General features: G+C 45.4%; 1 protein-coding gene across 2 annotated transcripts; it reads left to right on the top strand.

The window, feature by feature from the left end:
* The first annotated feature begins 1,074 nt into the window (after positions 1 to 1,074).
* pfas (phosphoribosylformylglycinamidine synthase) lies at positions 1,075 to 17,002 on the top strand. 2 transcript variants are annotated; one of them, XM_064333607.1, is made up of 29 exons: positions 1,075 to 1,232; positions 2,546 to 2,677; positions 2,892 to 3,027; positions 3,241 to 3,346; positions 3,755 to 3,953; positions 4,789 to 4,894; positions 5,017 to 5,157; positions 5,440 to 5,564; positions 6,379 to 6,507; positions 6,896 to 7,027; positions 7,153 to 7,281; positions 7,533 to 7,606; positions 8,198 to 8,354; positions 8,779 to 8,840; positions 9,404 to 9,565; positions 9,852 to 9,956; positions 10,450 to 10,581; positions 10,975 to 11,205; positions 11,338 to 11,518; positions 11,900 to 11,983; positions 12,139 to 12,294; positions 12,751 to 12,870; positions 12,983 to 13,128; positions 13,592 to 13,799; positions 14,106 to 14,197; positions 14,443 to 14,557; positions 15,013 to 15,159; positions 15,391 to 15,531; positions 15,950 to 17,002. In XM_064333607.1, exons 2-29 carry the CDS (start codon positions 2,557 to 2,559, stop codon positions 16,255 to 16,257), a joined length of 3,945 nt encoding a protein of 1,314 aa, XP_064189677.1. In that variant the 5' UTR covers positions 1,075 to 1,232; positions 2,546 to 2,556; the 3' UTR covers positions 16,258 to 17,002. The 2 variants fall into 2 exon arrangements, with proteins under 2 accessions (XP_064189677.1, XP_064189678.1); XM_064333608.1 differs by having other exon boundaries at positions 14,112 to 14,197.
* The last annotated feature ends 81 nt before the right edge of the window (positions 17,003 to 17,083 follow it).

Below are 17,083 nucleotides of genomic sequence, written 5' to 3' on the forward strand. Positions count from 1 at the left end.
TTCATACCCTGACACTCACAGTTTTACATTTAAAAATAATTGCAGTTATGTGGTAAACCTCTGAAATCTGAACCAGATGACGGTCATTTCTTCTAATAGCCTACTTATGCTGACTTGGAATAGGGAGATTTAACTAATTGAATCGCATTGTTGTAATATACAGTAGTTGAATGTCTGTTGGAAAAAAAACACACACACATTAAATTGTGAATTTTGTCTCATAGTTGTTTGATTTGAAAAATACAACTGTGATTACACACGTGGTTGCAACTCAGTATATAAAGCATACAGACATGGTGTGGAGGTTTACTTGTTTGGCAAAACATTAGGATGGGTGATCTATGCAAATTTCACCATGGTAGGTAATAACCATGGTTATTAGCGTAAGACATGGTGGTTCCAGCATCTCATAAACAGCTACCCTCCTGGGCTTTTTCCATGCACCTTCAAGTCTCCAGAGTTTACAGGGAATGGTGGAATAAACAAAAAACATCCTTGTGAGCAACAGTTGTGTGGCTGAAAACACATTGTTAATGAGAAAGGCCAGAGGAGAATGGGCAGACTTGTTCACACCAACAGAAAGGCCGCAAATGCTCAAATAACAGACAGTGGTGTGCAGAAGTGCATCTCTGACCACACAATGCATCAAACCTTGAAGTGAATTGGCTACAGAAGCAGAAGACCACACCTGGTTTCAATCCTGCCACCTAAGAACAGGAAGATGAGGCTACACTGGGTACGTGATTACCACAACTGGACAATTAAAGACTGGAAAAACATTGCCTGATCTGGCGTGTCTCAATTTTTGCAACGTGCTGATGATAGTCAGAATTTGACATAAACAGCATGAATCCATGGATCCATCTTGCCTTGTGTCATAGGCACAGGCTGGTGGTTGTGGTCTAATGGTGTGGGGAATGTCTTCTTGGCAAACATTAGGCCCCTTAATACCTTTTAGCATTATTTGCATGCCACAGCAAACCCAAGCATTGTTGCTGACCATGCACAGTGTGCTTTTTTTAAATGGATACTTCACTACCAGTGAACACATTAGCATAAGTCTCCGCCCCCACACTGACAAAAATCTATTCTACTCCGCGCGAGCGAGTAGAACCAGTGCATGCGCACTATGATGTTCGTAAGTTGCGGAAGATTGCTGCAGTGTATGGAGTAGCGCACGTGTGTCAATACTGAGTGGCAGGCGAAAGTTAGGCTAGAGTACATTGCTCAAGGTAAGAGTGGCGCTGATCTGTTATATTTTAGCGTTTAATGTACAATTTTTTCTTGTGAAGACGTTCGGTTACCGTCTGTAGCCTAGTGCTTTCACACATTCTGTAGGGAAAAAAAAGAAATGGCCTTTTTTAATTAGGAGCCGTCGATATGAGAACAGTTGTCGCGATAGATGCATATAAAATTATTCTTACAAGGTGAGGATTTCAATTGCACTGATACAGTTTCTAAATTGTTATCATACCTAACTCTTGCTAGGTAACACCGGTGAGTAAAAGTTGCATCCGCGTGAGAAATAATTCGCTTGTAACTGCTTGCCTGAGCTACCCTCACGTCGTTAATAGTCTATGCTTGAGGTCACGAGTATTCTCTGAAAAAATTATTTGAAAATTAAATAACGTTCTAGCAAGAAATCAAGTGGTTGTAGTCCTAATCCACGGGAGGACGCGACACATGAGGTGCATACTTTGTGATGCAACAGGCAAATAATCAAACTGGCCCCTGTCCCTCCAATGTCTCTGTTAGAGCCAACTATAAGGCGTAATATGAAGTTTGAAATTTATACTGCACTTCAGAAGTGTCTGTAGTAGTAGTCCTGGCAAACATTTTTCACTTGTACGTGAGGTATTCTGACACACATTCCAAATCGATTCATTCTCAGATTTCAGGTCAGTCCACTGTTTGAAGCTTCTTATGTATTGATTATAGGCTCGACAGGACTTGCTGACATGTTGTTTGCTAGGTTGCAAAAAACTCAATAAAAGACCGCCAGATTCGTACTGAACCCACATCTCAAACCAGCTTTCATTGTAATTTATAGTGTGAATTGATTGGTGCGTGTACACCCACATTCACTGACATTGGAATGTGGTGTCATCCAGATGCTAGTGTATTGTCACGCTCACGCATCAGTATGTTTATCAAATTCAATTTAAAAATCATTTAAATTATTTTGATATAATTCACAGTATTGTTTACCAGGGGGTGGATAATGGCTGTAATTAACAATACTAAATGATATGTCAGACTTAGAGATTCATCCTGGTGAGACATCATGCTTCCATATACATTTATGCAGATTAAGTCACTCATTATACATTTGCATTATCTGAGTTTTAAATTTCTAAGGAGTTTCTGAATATTCAGATATTCATTTACATCCCTAATTCAAACACTTTGTGCCACAGATTAGAACAATATAGCCTACTGCTTTCAGCTTTACAGATTCCCTGTGTGTGTGGGAGTGTTCTTTTGGATGTGGGGGTGCTTTCCCTGCAGTGACCTCCACTCGTGATGCCATCTGTGCCCTTTGCAGGTCTGAAGGTCATGACGGTGCTGCACTTCTACAGAAAGGAGGCGGAGAGAGGGCGGAGCCTTCAGAGGGCCGCGTTGCTCCATCCGGACATCATCATCCTCACTGAACACTGCTACAATGTGGAGCTGAGTGGTAAGGGGGGGGCAGCAGAGCTGGATCAAAACAGGACATGGTGTTGGGTAGAGCTTTGCTGAGAGTCTGAAAGATGTAGGTGAGTGACAGGGTAGAAATGTTTATTAAAACTAGGTTAGGGACAATGGTGGATAAGAAGGGAAACTAACAGGTGAAGCTGAACTCTTTTTTACTTGAATACTTTCTAACTCTTTTTCATATTTTCTTCTCCCAGCCAATGCTCCTCTCAGCCAAGACCAGAAGAATGTCCTCCGCTGGCTGTTCAGTCCTCCGCTCCAGGCAGAGCTGCTGGCGGAGGAGCCCTTTCTGAGGGCGGGGCCGGGGGAGATCGTGGTGGAGATTGGGCCCAGGTGAGAGAGGGGGTGAGAGGAGGTTGAAATTGGGGGTAAATTGCATGCGCATTGATTTACACCTCATAAAGTTGCCCATTGGGAGAGGCGAACTGAAGCGTAGATCCTGATGTGTAATAAAAGTAGCAGGCTCAAATGACTTTCCTAATTGTCATGACCTGCCTTTCACTCTCATTTTTCCTGCTTCCTGTGTCGGTGTGTTCCTCCTTGTAGGCTGAATTTCTCCACTGCCTGGTCCACCAATGCAGTGTCCATCTGTCAGAGTGTGGGCCTGAGCCAGGTGGCCCGCGTGGAGCTCTCGCGCCGACTCCTCATGAAGGTGCCGTCTCCGCCCTGCTACAGACGGGAGGAGCCAGTCTGCATGTCCTCACTGTTTTCTCTACAATTTATCGGTTATACACAGTGAAACAAGATAGAAAATAATAATGTGGCGTGTTTTTACGGATCTAATTTTTATGAGGTTTTTGACTATGAAGTGCTTTAGCAGAGTCCCCTTGCATTAGGAGCTTGCCATGGCATTTCACCATTATTAAATCTTTCTTTGTTTTAATAAGGAGAAGTGCATGTATAAATCGTCCAGGACTGAGTTGCACGAGTCTATTTATGACTGAGGGGAAATGTATGCTATGGGAACTGATGTCAGGGACGTTCTTGTGTGGGATGGTCTTGCAGATTTTAGCAGAATACGTACTGAACCGGGGCTTGTGGTTCCCATTGTCCGTTACAGCCCAAAGATGGAGCGAGTGAGACAATGGCAGAAGAAAAGATGGAGAAACTGATCGCCAGCTTGTACGACAGCATGACGGAGTGCATATACCCTCGTCCGATTTCTTCTTTTGCTGTGGAGGCGCGCCCTCAGGAGGTGTTTGAGGTGGATATTCTGGGGGAGGGCCGCGCTGCCCTGGAGAAGGCTAATGAGGAGCTTGGTAAGGAGGGGGGGGATGAATCTGTCAATCGAGACAGGCTGGGAAATGCCCCTTCTGTCGTTATACCCGTCTCTTTGCTCCTATTCTGTATACCTGTAATCACGAATAGAACTTCGCAGGCTTTATGGAAACGGCTGTGACTGCTGTTCAGTCTCACTGCTCTCGGTTTTTTACCAAACAGACACTTTCTCCCTCTCCCTGTCTCTCACTCTCTTTTTCTCCTTCCATCCTGTCTCTGTGTGCAGAACCTAATGCCAATGAGAAAAGGGGGGTGTTTGTCACATGGTCCTTAACAAGGTTAAAATGACAGCGGAAGTCACAAGACAGGGGTGTTTTTGATTAGATCACGGGGCTCTGTTGTCTGCGCTAACTAAACTGTGGCGTTTTGCGTTTTTCAATGAGTTTTCTTTGTCTGTGTTTGCTTTTTACTTGGCTTGCGTGTTATTGGTTGTAGTATTTCCAACAGACCTTTATTGCATCTCTCACTCTAAGCATTTTAATTTCTGGCATGAATTGCCTCTAAGCACTCTCTTAGTGCTCATTGCCTGCCTTTTACCTTTGCAACTCAGTACACCCAGTCCTCCGGTAAAATGTTATTTGCTGTATAAACCATTGCAAAGTGGTTACACTTCACTTAAGAAGACAATACACAGTACTCTGGGGTGTAACTGCCACGAAGGGTTAAGAAGCTTGACCTGTTGCACAGCACAGTGTGTTGCACGGTGAATGTTATTTTGTTATACAATCTGACTGAAATTTGTATATGACCGACCTTGATATGTAACTGAAGCAGTGACGTAGTTGAGTGAAGTATTTGTACTGTGTCTATGTACAGGTCTGGCGTTTGACCCATGGGACCTGGATTACTACACTGCTCTGTTCCAGAGGGTGAACAGAAACCCCACTAGTGTAGAGTGTTTTGATCTTGCCCAGTCCAACAGGTCGGTTTATATTTTTATTTTATTTGGGGGTGGTGCTTTCAGTTAAGTATTTACATAATGCATTTTATCACAATGCTTAGTATGTCTTATGTTTATTATGGAATTGTCACTCCCTCTTTCAGTGAACACAGTCGCCATTGGTTTTTCCGAGGTCACATGACCATTGATGGACAGGAGCAAAAGGAGACACTTTTCAGCCTTATCATGGGGACCCAGCGCCATAGCAACCAGAATAATGTAATCAAATTTTGTGACAACAGCAGGTGAGACATGAAACTAGTAATTCAGAGGGAGTTTGCAGTATTCGATAGATCCTGCAGATGGAGCCAGTGCACTGATTTACATTCTGTTTATCGCCGTCTCAGACCCTTATTTTATAATGGATAAGTCTGGTCAAAGTTAAATGACCTGTGTTATATATACTGTGACAATGACAATCAGTTGATGCATATAGACTATTTGTGTATTTATCTTATTGGTTTTGTGTCTGTTCAAGTGTATATATTTGTGCATGTGTCTGTGTGTGTGTGTGTCTTTTTTTGCAGTGGTATCGTGGGCATGGAAGTAGAGTGTATGTATCCCAGTGATCCAGCACAGTCTAGTTCTTACGTGACTCGACGGGCCACCCGACACGTCATCTTCACTGCGGAGACCCACAACTTTCCCACAGGTGTGTCAGAAACGAAAGCATATTTTCTCTAGCATTTTCAGTTAGCTTCTGGGAGTTACTGAAATTGTCTTAATGCCTGCAAGACGCAATCTGAACTCACTCAGTATTTCTTGTATTATGTGTGGAAGACTGTTGCCAAAGATGTATTGTGTTGGTTAATAATTCAACTAAGGTCAACTACCAAAAGCACTGTTGCAGGGTTGGTTCTTGTTGAAGACAGTGCATCCTTTTGTCTAATTCCCTTGGACTGTAGCATGTGCATATTCTGTCAGCTTTGTCTCAGAATGATATTTCCAGTGGTCCATGCCCACACAAATACTTTATTATTTCAAAATTCAGTGTGTCTATATTTTGCCAGCTAGTGGGTCAATCAAAGGTTTGAAAACATTTTGACATAACAAGGTACCGTACATACACATTTCTGTTTCACCCTCTGAGCGAGCGATTGAATAGCTGACCTTCATAGTCATCGATCTGTCTTTCCATCTATTTTTAATACCTGTTGTATCCTGTAGAGGGTTGTAGTCAGTCATTGCAGGTCAGGAATTTACCCATGATGCAATGCTCATCTATTGCTGTCTTCATTTTCAAAACAAGCAGTCCTGTTACACTTTTTGGTATTTCTGTGAATTTAATAAAAAAATATTCTGCTTATGCTTATTCAAGTTCTGTAAACCTATGGCAATTTTTTTGGGGATTCTGAGTGGTTGGGCAAAAATTGCTTAATTTATATAAAATATGTAAATAAGAGTGATAAGAGGGGAAAAAACCAAAGTGGTAAAAAGACAATCGCCCCTCCTACCTCTTCTTTTAGGCGTGGCTCCTTTCAGTGGGGCCACCACAGGCACGGGCGGTCGAATTCGGGATGTTCAGAGCGCTGGCAGAGGGGGTCACGTGATTGCTGGAACTGCAGGATACTGCTTTGGCAACTTGCACATCCCTGGTAAGGCTTGCTTAAATGGGAGTTGTAGTCTTTTTTTTAATCCAGATGATTACAGCCCTTCTTTAAGGTCTGTTTCCCAGAAAGCAGTGTAGGTATACTTAAGCTAATCATGTTTGACGGGTTGTTTGGATTCAGCCGTTTACTTTGGTATTTTCAGTTTGTTTTTTATATGGTAACGTTGTCACAAACTAATCCTTATCCTAATCCGTATCAATATCCGTAACTCAACTGTAATGCCTCCCTGTCTTGTCCCCTGCACCTCTCCACCCTTTAATTGTGACTGTGAAGCTGCCCTCGCCAGGTGTAGACTGTTGTCCCCTCCACCCTCCCGGTGACCACACCCTGTCCTGTAGAGGTCACTGAGGGACCGGCTTGTGTGTCTCCTCAGGTTATGCCCTGCCCTGGGAGGAGGAGGGGTGGGAATACCCCCCCAGTTTCGCTCCTCCACTCCAGGTGTCCATTGAAGCCAGTGACGGAGCCTCAGACTATGGAAACAAATTTGGGGAGCCGGTCCTTGCAGGTACTACTCCTCTTTTTGTATTAGCTGCCAACAGCAGCAGATGTAAGCATAGCTCTTTGAACGCTTTCTATGTGGTGTGGAGAATAAGGGCCGTGTTGCTCAGTTACTATTCTCTTGCCGGTCAGGGTTTGCCCGGTCCTTTGGCATGCAGCTGCCCAATGGGGAACGGCGAGAGTGGATCAAGCCAATCATGTTCAGCGGTGGGCTGGGCTCTATTGAGGACCAGCATGTGAAGAAGGAAGATCCAAAGCCAGGTTAGGGAGAATTACATTAAGTTTTACAGCTTCTACACAATATTTAATGCAATACCTGCTCTTCAGTAATGAGATGCACTCATAAGGCTTACAGGCACTCTCTGGAACATTGAAATAAAGGGCTCATTTCAAAGGAAAGTGATGAGTGAAGCATAGTCAGCACAAACCCTGTAAAGCATAAAATTAAGCAACTCAAAGGTTCCTGTGTTTTAATCTCCTTGTGTCTCTCTCTCTCACAATCACGTTCACAGGGATGGAGGTGGTGAAGATTGGGGGCCCTGTGTACAGGATTGGTGTTGGTGGCGGTGCGGCTTCTTCCATACAGGTATTGAAGACGGGCCGTTTTAAAAATGATCAGTTAAATGAACAAACAGTATTATCCCGTTACTGGGAAATTGAGAATCAGTCTTCAGTGCAGTGGCAGTGAATGACCAATGGAATCCTGGGAAATGTAACATTGGCATCTTTTGAGTCGTCCGGGCTGTAAATAGAAATAATTAATTTTTTTAACATGTTGGTTTTCTTACTGCTGACAGATGACTCTAATAAAGCAGTGTTGACATTGGGGTGATGCTGGTGAGTTTGGGCCTTGAAATCCTGCCGCAGTCTTCAGGACTAATTTCAGGAAGTGTTTATGTAAAAGATCCACCAGCTTCACTTGAGTTGCGTGCGCGTAAGGACGGAGTGTAGCACAGTGGGTAAGGAACTGGGCTTGTAACCAAAAGGTCGCAGGTTCGATTCCCGGGTAGGACACTGCCGTTGTACCCTTGAGCAAGGTACTTCACCGAAATTGCTTCAGTATATATCCAGCTGTATAAATGGATACAACGTAAAAAAACGTTGTGTAAGTCGCTCTGGATAAGAGCGTCTGCTAAATGCCTGTAATGTAATGTAATGTAATGGAATGCGTGTTCAGGTTCAGGGCGATAACTCCAGCGCTCGTGACCTGGGGGCAGTGCAGAGAGGGGACGCCGAGATGGAGCAGAAGATGAACCGGGCCCTGCGGGCCTGTCTGGAGAGGGCCGAGGGGAACCCGGTCTGCAGCATTCACGACCAGGGCGCTGGAGGAAATGGTAAGACGGCCATGAGACGGGGGGCACGTGCCCGCGCGGGCACCACGAGAACAGCGCACACACTGACCTTCACACACAGGTTGGACAATCCAGGTTCAGAACGTACAAGTTCACCCCAGGATTTTGTTCCAGTCACCTGGATTTGCTAAATGGGCACCATTCTTCAGCCAGGAGGTAGAGCTAAATCAGCTGGCTGAGTCCAGGGGGTGGATGAAACGCATGGCAGGATTTTTACTTTCTGACCCCTGGAAATGTCCGCCTCTGCCTTCGCGTAGACGGCCCGCAGACGCAGCTGCGGCAAACCCGCTAAAGACGTGACCGTGTCACGAGCTCCAGATTGGAGAGCGAGCTGTCGGGCCTGATTGACGGGGCTGTGGGTGAGGGGGGGTTGCGGTAGCTGAGCGGATTCTGCTGCTGTGCGCAGGTAACGTGCTGAAGGAGCTGAGCGAGCCTGCCGGAGCGCTCGTCCACGCCAGCAGGTTTAAGGTGAGAATCGCCCTCCGTCTCGCCCGTCGTTCGCCGCAGGGGGAGGGTGTCAGTGTCAGCCGGCTTAAATTGAAACCGACACGAATGACGCGTCGCGCAAACTGAAAAATTGAAAAACGTGATACGCTGCGCTACACTGCGCTTCGCTTTTATGGCCATTTTTAGTGTTGTTATTCTTTCTGATGTTACTTGGTGTCAAAGCTTTTTTTCACACTTTGTGTTGTCAGGAAGGAAATGCTTGAGGGCCTTTTGAGGGGAAAATAATATAATTTGGTCAAAGTCTAAAGTGCCCCCCCCACAATAAAGATTAACTGTGTGTTACTTGTCTTCTGTCTGTTAGATTAGTTTCAAAGCTTAAAACTGAATTTCCACCATATTTCAATATTTCACTTGTCTGACATTGTTTGTTCTCAAAGGGCACCAGAATTTTTTTATGAACATCAAGAATTAAAATGAAAACAAGAGAGTACTGTTAAGAGTGAAGCATGTGTATCTACCATTACGGTGCACGTGGTGTAATTCGGTGACAGTCAAGCAAAGTGTGTCCTGTCCTCTCCTGGCAGACGGGTGACCCCACCCTCAGTGTGTTGGAGCTCTGGGGGGCAGAGTACCAGGAGAGCAACGCTTTGCTCCTCCGCCCTTCCGACCGGGACTTCCTGGAGCGAGTGTGTCGCCGCGAAAAGTGCCCTGTGGACTTTGTGGGAAAAATAACTGGGGATGGCAAGGTGTGTATCTCTCTGTCAAATCTGTGCACATGTGCTCTGTGTCTTCATTCTCTGTGTCCCTCTCTGTGTGGTCTGTACTGAAGTTCTCTGTGTCCCTCTCTGTCTGGTCAGTACTGAAGTTCTGTGTGTCCCTCTCTGTCTGGTCTGTACTGAAGTTCTCTGTGTCCCTCTCTGTCTGGTCAGTACTGAAGTTCTCTGTGTCCCTCTCTGTCTGGTCTGTACTGAAGTTCTCTGTGTCCCTCTCTGTCTGGTCTGTACTGAAGTTCTCTGTGTTCCTCTCTGTCAGATTGTGCTGGTGGATGATCGCAGTGCACCAGGGGAGCAAGGTGACGGTGGACGGTGTCCAGTGGACTTAGATCTGGAATGGGTACTGGGGAAGATGCCACAGAAGGTTAGGTGCTTTCATTGCATCATTTTTATTGCATCAACCTAAACTTTCGTAGTCCAATGGACAAAATTAATTTCCTTTGAAGGGCTCCCCCTTCTGGCACTCTGAGTAAGGAAAGGAACTTGTCAAACTGGTTGGTAGTAGCCTGGTTCAAATGATGTCATTCCAGTTCACATTTCAAAGCGAAGGTGCTAGAAATGAGAAACTAGATCAGAGCAGGAGTGAACATATTTTTAAGGAGAGAAAAAGAATGTAGAATAAGTAAAGTAGGAACTGAGCAGGCCATTTATGTTTGTCAGGTGATAAATGAATAAATCCCACAACAGATGGGTTCTGCAGTTTCACCAAAAGTGCTTGTATCAATCATTTTGCCAGGTGTTCTGAATTGCCAGGGACCTCCTAAGGGTGTCTAAGGGAGGGAAGTTGAAAACTGGCACTACGGAAAAAAAGAAACGTAAAAGAAGATGAGTCATGTTTCTCCTCTCTCGTCTCTCAGGAGTTTGTACTGGAGCGTGTGACCCCAGTTCTCCAGCCCCTAAGTCTGCCCCCGGGTCTGTGTGTCATGGATGCCCTGGAAAGAGTGCTGAGGCTGCCGTCTGTGGCCAGCAAGCGCTACCTCACCAACAAGGTCATTTTCCCTCACAGCTAATCCGTTCAGCAAAGTCATCTTTAAAAGTCTCTCATGCTCACATAAATACATTTACACAGAATCAAACACTCATTGCCTGCCACTATATTTAATGGTCAGTGAATTTCCCCCCTACTTCAGCTGTATTTGTTTATATTTTTATAGTATCACCATGCTGATCCAACATGGTTGAAGCACATTTGAAACATCTGAAACAGAAACAGTTTTCCAACAAAAAGTGGTAACTGAAGTGGTAGTGGTAACTGGTTGTTGTACAGTCGCTCTCCATATTGCTCTGATGTGTCCTTGGGCCAGTCGTTGTCATCGTCAGGCCAACCCACACCTGTAGCTGTTGTGATAATGGCGCGTCTCCTCCCTTGCCCCGTGTCTCAGGTGGACCGCTCTGTGACAGGGCTGGTGGCCCAGCAGCAGTGTGTGGGTCCCCTGCACACCCCCCTGGCCGACGTGGCTGTTGTGGCCCTCTCTCCCTTCAGCCTCCAGGGGGCGGCGACGGCAGTGGGCGAGCAGCCAATCAAAGGCCTGCTGTCCCCGGCTGCAGGGGCTCGCATGGCTGTGGGCGAAGCCCTCACCAACTTGGTCTTCGCCAGAGTCAGCGCTCTCAAGGTACTGCCGCCTTAAAAAGTACACAGATCTGTTGATCTTTAACCCCATTGGTTTGACTCAGAGGCGATAAGCGCAGATTGAGATGTAGGTCGGTAGGTCGCGGACTGACGATGTCGGTGACTGTGGTGGCAGGACGTGAAGTGCAGTGGGAACTGGATGTGGGCGGCCAAGCTGCCTGGCGAGGGGGCAGGCCTGTGGGAGGCGTGCCAGGCCATGTGCGAGGTGATGGGCAAACTTGGCGTGGCCGTGGACGGAGGCAAGGACTCCCTTAGCATGGCGGCCCGAGTGGGCAAAGAAACCGTCAAAGCGCCAGGTATGCCGAGCGCGAGCGTCTGCCATTGTGGGCAGGTGTGCGAGACCCATAACGCTCTATTGGCTTGTCACGAAGCTACATTGCATGCATTTTAACATGTAAGTTTTTGCTTGCTAAGCGCTAAGGCTGAGGCTGTTTACCTGGAACTTTGGAATATTTCAGTGAAGCTGGAGGCGCTCTGACTTTCTGTGACACTCGCAGAGAGAAGGATTTGCATTTACTGTGAATGCATCAGCAAGTGCTCTCACTTCCTGCAAACGCAGTATGATTGCAGTAATATATCAATAAAAAAGTAGGTGCTCAGTAGAATGAGTTCCGGCTGTGGGTTTCTTTGGCTCTCCCGCTCTGTTAATGAGTGTCAACCTTGTCTTGCCTTCTCAGGGTCTCTGGTCATCTCGGTCTATGCTGTGTGTCCTGATGTAACTGCCACTGTCACCCCTGATCTGGAGAACCCCGACGGAAACGGTGAGGGTGTCCTCCGGGTTCCTTGCTACTCCAACTGTACAGCCAACTTTCATTCTTCACGTTCACTGCTGAAGTCGCGAAGTCAAACCTGCATGTGGACCGTGGTTCTTTCAGTGTAATGAGATGAGTGTATGTGTGCCTCTCTGTGTCTTTAGGCCTGTTGCTGTATGTACCTGTTAGCCCGGGTAAATACAGGCTGGGTGGGTCTGCTCTGGCCCAGTGCTACGGGCAGCTGGGAGACTGCAGCCCTGACCTGGAGGACCCAGACAAGCTCTCTGCCTGCTTCAACACTACACAGACGCTCATTCAGGGTCAGTGAGGAGTATAATGGATGTGATCAGTGAGGCATGCCCATCCACAATACAGTGTTCCTATTGATTAAATGTTACATTAGCCACTTATGTACAAAACCCATTGAATCAGTTCAGTTTTTTAAAAATCTGATTTGCTTTTTATACAACCCACTTTGTGGGGATTAGGGGCAGTTGTTGATCATGATTGCATTTCACAGCTTCAATATTTTTACTGTTTGGCATGTTAATAATTATAATAACAATAATAGCCTTTTGTTGGTCTGGTAATTTTAAAACTGTGCTCAAAGTACTTTTCCAAAATGCTATAAAATGCACACAAACACAGTATAAAACAAAATACAGTAAAAACAAAACCGACTTAAATAAATAAAATAAAGCAATTAGATGAAAAAAAATGTGTGAAGGAAAATGTTTTGATCATACTGTGTCGTGATTGAAATGCACATTTCCTAGACCGACTGCTTAGCGCAGGACATGACATCAGTGATGGGGGGCTCATTTCCTGCCTGCTGGAGATGGCCTTTGCTGGGAATCGTGGAATAGAAGTAGACTTGCCTTTGCAAGGGCCAGGAGGTTAGTGCAATAATAAATACATAATTTCCTTTTTTGGGGTTTGGAGCCTTCTTTGTAACCTTTGAAAAAATAAGAATCTTTTTCATAAACTCAACATCTCTCTCTATATCAGTGATGGAGGTGCTGTTTTCAGAGGAGCTGGGCCTGGTTCTGGAGGTGTCTGAGTCCAATGTGGCCAGAGTGTGCCAAAGCTACACAGATGCTGGACTCCCCTGTCACAGAATTGGCAGAACTTGTGGGTTTGGACCCGAGTCCCTGGTGAGAGCTGATTCACACTGCCCTGATCTGCCTCATCATGAAAGTACTGTATGTTTGGGATTGCAGAAGTATCTGGTTTCAGAGTGCATCATAGTTAACCCCTCCTACTCCATGCATGTTAACGTTTCTATGTATAGGCTACCACAACTTTACTTAAGAATTTGAATGTCCTTTTACATACCTGTATGAGGACCCATATTTTAAGAATGTAGTATGAGCAACAGTATTTCTGCAACATGTTGTAGTATTTCTATTGGGGGGCAGACCCCGAATGGGAAGCCTAACCTGAATTGTCTCAGTAAATATCCAGCTGACGACCATCCGCTTAATAATTTTTACTTTGTCAAATGTAGTAAATTACATGACTGACATGTATTGAAATTCAGTATTGGTTAATGCATGCTTTACAGTGATTCAATTCTTTAGCGCATTTGTCGAACAAAGCAGCCTTTTTGTCTTCTAGGTTAAAGTGCGAGTCTGTGGACAGGAAGTGCTGAGTGACAGTCTGCCTCGCCTCAGGGCATTATGGGAAAGCACTAGCTTCCAGCTGGAACGCCTTCAGGCCAATCCCACGTGTGTGCAGCAGGAGGAGGATGGGTTGGCTTGTCGTACACAGCCGTTTTATAGACTAACCTTTGAACCTGCTCATACACCCAGCTTTAAGGGGCTTGGTGAGAATGATTATTATGATTATTATTATTATTATTTCCGCTAGCAATTCCATAGTGTTTATTTTGAAATGATAAGTACTCAATTTACAAAAAGCTCAATTTATTTTTGTACATACTAAGTATGTTTATTTTAATGTAAAACTCAGTTGTGATCTGAGGATGGTTAGTTAATTTATTTCTGTTATGTATGTTTATGTGTGTGTGTGTGTGTGCCCGTGCGTGTGCCCGTGCGTGTGCCCGTGCGTGTGCCCGTGCGTGTGCCCGTGCGTGTGCCCGTGCGTGTGTGTGTGTGTGTGTGTGTGTCAGCTGAAGGACACCCCCGAGTGGCGGTGATACGAGAGGAAGGAAGTAATGGCGACAGAGAGATGTCGGCGTCTCTGTCAATGGCGGGATTTGAGGTACTGCAGCACGGGGACAGCCGCAGACACACGCAGCCTAATACACAGTCAGCCATGTAGCCGGTTTAATAACCCTCTCCTGGCATATCACATATTTACTCACAGGTTCACGTATTTTCAGATCTAGAGCTTGAAAATTCAACTGAAAAAATGCATATTGTATACTTTCTGAAGTGTCAGAATGTATTGTAGTTATGAAATAGTGAAATATTTTCAACATGTTGCTGTTGTGTCTTTATTACTAGGTTTGGGATGTCACAATGCAAGATATATGTTCAGGATCCACGACCCTTGACCCCTTTAGGATGGTCGTTTTTGTGGGTGGATTCAGCTATGCTGACGTCCTGGGCTCAGCTAAAGGTACCCTTGGATGGAGATATCTGTCGGAGAGCTGAGACCATAGAGATACTTGGCAGTAAATTTAAACGGATTGGCCTTCAAACATGTATTTTTAATGGTGTGTAATAGTGTAAAGAAACACACTTGGGCTGTCCTATTATCCACACTTGGCTAGTTGCGATTGTGTACCTGCACACTTTGGTGATGTACTGTGATGTGGAACGTAAATTTGCATATAGTTTGCAAGTATGTATTAAGTTCCCAAGTGCATGGGGATATTTAAAACAATTGAGTGGTCTTAGCGCAAGTATGGATAAAGTGCACATCGAGCGCACTGCGCTTTTGATTATTCGAGAAATGGGAGACACTCGTGCACTTACGTTAGCAGATGAATGTGCATGCCAAGTGCCCGAGCATGCAGGCGTGACAAGTGTGCATACTGGGACAGCCTCTCTCTGTTCCTCCCTTTTCCTCAGGCTGGGCTGCCACTGTGACCTTTAACCCACGCGCGCGGGCGGAGTTTGAGCGTTTCCGTCGCCGTGGCGACACACTCAGTCTGGGCGTGTGTAATGGCTGCCAGCTCATGGCCCTGCTGGGCTGGGTCGGTGAGGGAGACGGCACAGGTAACAGGCAGGAAATCCACAGGACTGAACATAGCTTTGTAGGATCTCAACAGATGGGAAAAACGCACACCCCTTATTTAAGTAAACTTCATTTTGTTATCACATGATAAACATGATCTGTTTTCCTTCCATTACTGATATAAAAGCAGTAAATTGAAATATGGAAACTCTCACTTGGGCTGGACTACATTAGATTACTCGTGTAGCATTTGTTTATTTTCTTTTTTCCAGCCTCAGACGTGACGTTGACACATAACAAGTCGGGCAGGTTTGAGTCTCGGTTTGTGAGTGTGGGCATTCTGCGCTCCCCCGCTGTCATGCTGAGGGGAATGGAGGGGTCGTCGCTGGGCGTCTGGGTGGCCCATGGGGAAGGTGAGGAACCTGCCCTGTCCCCAAAAACAGGGAATACCACCCGGCTCATATTACAGTTATGCAGAGGAAGTATCACTCATTCATAGTTTAGTAATTATGTTGAAAAGTAAATGTATAATACTGAATTAAAGATTTACAATTCTGCTAAATTTATTTACATGCTTTGTTATACTTTGGGTGGCTAGCATGAAAGGGGCAGTACATTTTATTGGAAGTCTTGGGTTTTGAGGGACTATCCCATTGCCACCAATGTTTCTACAACTTTGTGTTAGAAAAGCATTTGCAATAACATGAAATTCCATAAGGAGTACCTGTCTTTGCGAAGAGCTCCGCACTCCTAGTTTATGCTGTATGTTGGTTAATGTGCTGATGGTGGAGGTTAGCTAGTTATTTAAAGGGTGTCACGTCCTCCCTGCAGGTCTGGTGCAGTTCAGCTCTCTTCAGGCCCAAGACCGAGTCATCGGGGGCTCCCTGGCTCCCCTGCGCTACGTGGACGACTCGGGGTCCCCCACCGAGCGGTACCCCCAGAACCCGAACGGGTCGCCCCAGGGCGTGGCCGGGCTCTGCTCCGCCGATGGGCGCCACCTGGCCATGATGCCCCACCCCGAGCGGGCGGTGCTGCCCTGGCAGTGGGCCTGGGCACCAGAGCCCATGAGAGCTTCCCTGTCGCCCTCGCCCTGGCTCAGCATGTTCCAGAATGCCGCGGCCTGGTGCCAGACTGCCTGAGCTGGACAGGGGTGGGCTCTGGTTGGTTTTGGGTGCCCAGTTCAAGTATTTCACAAGCCCATGGAAGTGTGTTGCTGACTGTTAGCTGTCCAAATAATGAATCAACACTTAAAGTACTGATAATTTTAGATCCAAAGTTAAATACCCCTGGTTTAAGGTGCTAATACAGAGCATTCTTTATTCCTGTTACAGTTAGGCTAGATTTTTGTACTAATTTGTTATGTAATTGTTTCTTTGGTATTGTCTCAGGCCCTCCATTCAGAGTTGCCAACTCTGTGCCTATTTTCATGACCATTTCATGGTCCAAATGAGGAGCAGTGGGCTTGGTGATAAAGACATTCCTTCCACCGCCATGACCTGACATTCCAACAGTTGCATTTTTTTCAGTATTTCACTCATAATTGAAGAGAATACTTCCACTATAATAGAAATACCTCACTAATGACATCTGCTTGTATATATTCCATCAATATACATTCATACTGATTTCTGCTAGTTAAAGACAATGAGAAACTTAGGATCAGTCAGTTTGGCATTAGGAGGGATTGATTGGTCCCTTTCAATCCCTGATTCTGATTTTATTCAAGAAACATCAATGGTTCTTTAGGCTGTACCCTTAATGTCCATTCCATAGCAACGGTTGTTTACTAGAAAGATAATCACACTGTTATTAGTGTGCCCTGTCAACAGTCAGTTGAAGTAGTTTGTTTTGAATCTAAGAAAAAAATAAATACTTCATTTTGTATGAGCGTTCAAGAGATAATTATTTTCAAATGAGAAATTTGAGCTTGTGTTTGAGCCGTGTGTGTTTGAGGGTGTGTGTGTG

The sequence above is a fragment of the Anguilla rostrata genome, chromosome 4, assembly GCF_018555375.3.
Source record: "Anguilla rostrata isolate EN2019 chromosome 4, ASM1855537v3, whole genome shotgun sequence".
Classification (NCBI taxonomy): Eukaryota; Metazoa; Chordata; class Actinopteri; order Anguilliformes; family Anguillidae; genus Anguilla; species Anguilla rostrata.

Coding starts and splice junctions, on each gene's coding strand:
- pfas (XM_064333607.1), top strand. CDS start 2,557: ATGACGGTGCTGCACTTCTACAGAAAGGAGGCGGAGAGAGGGCGGAGC. Junction 7,607..8,197: donor GTGCGGCTTCTTCCATACAG/GTATTGAAGACG, acceptor ATGCGTGTTCAG/GTTCAGGGCGATAACTCCAG. Junction 9,957..10,449: donor TGGGGAAGATGCCACAGAAG/GTTAGGTGCTTT, acceptor CTCGTCTCTCAG/GAGTTTGTACTGGAGCGTGT.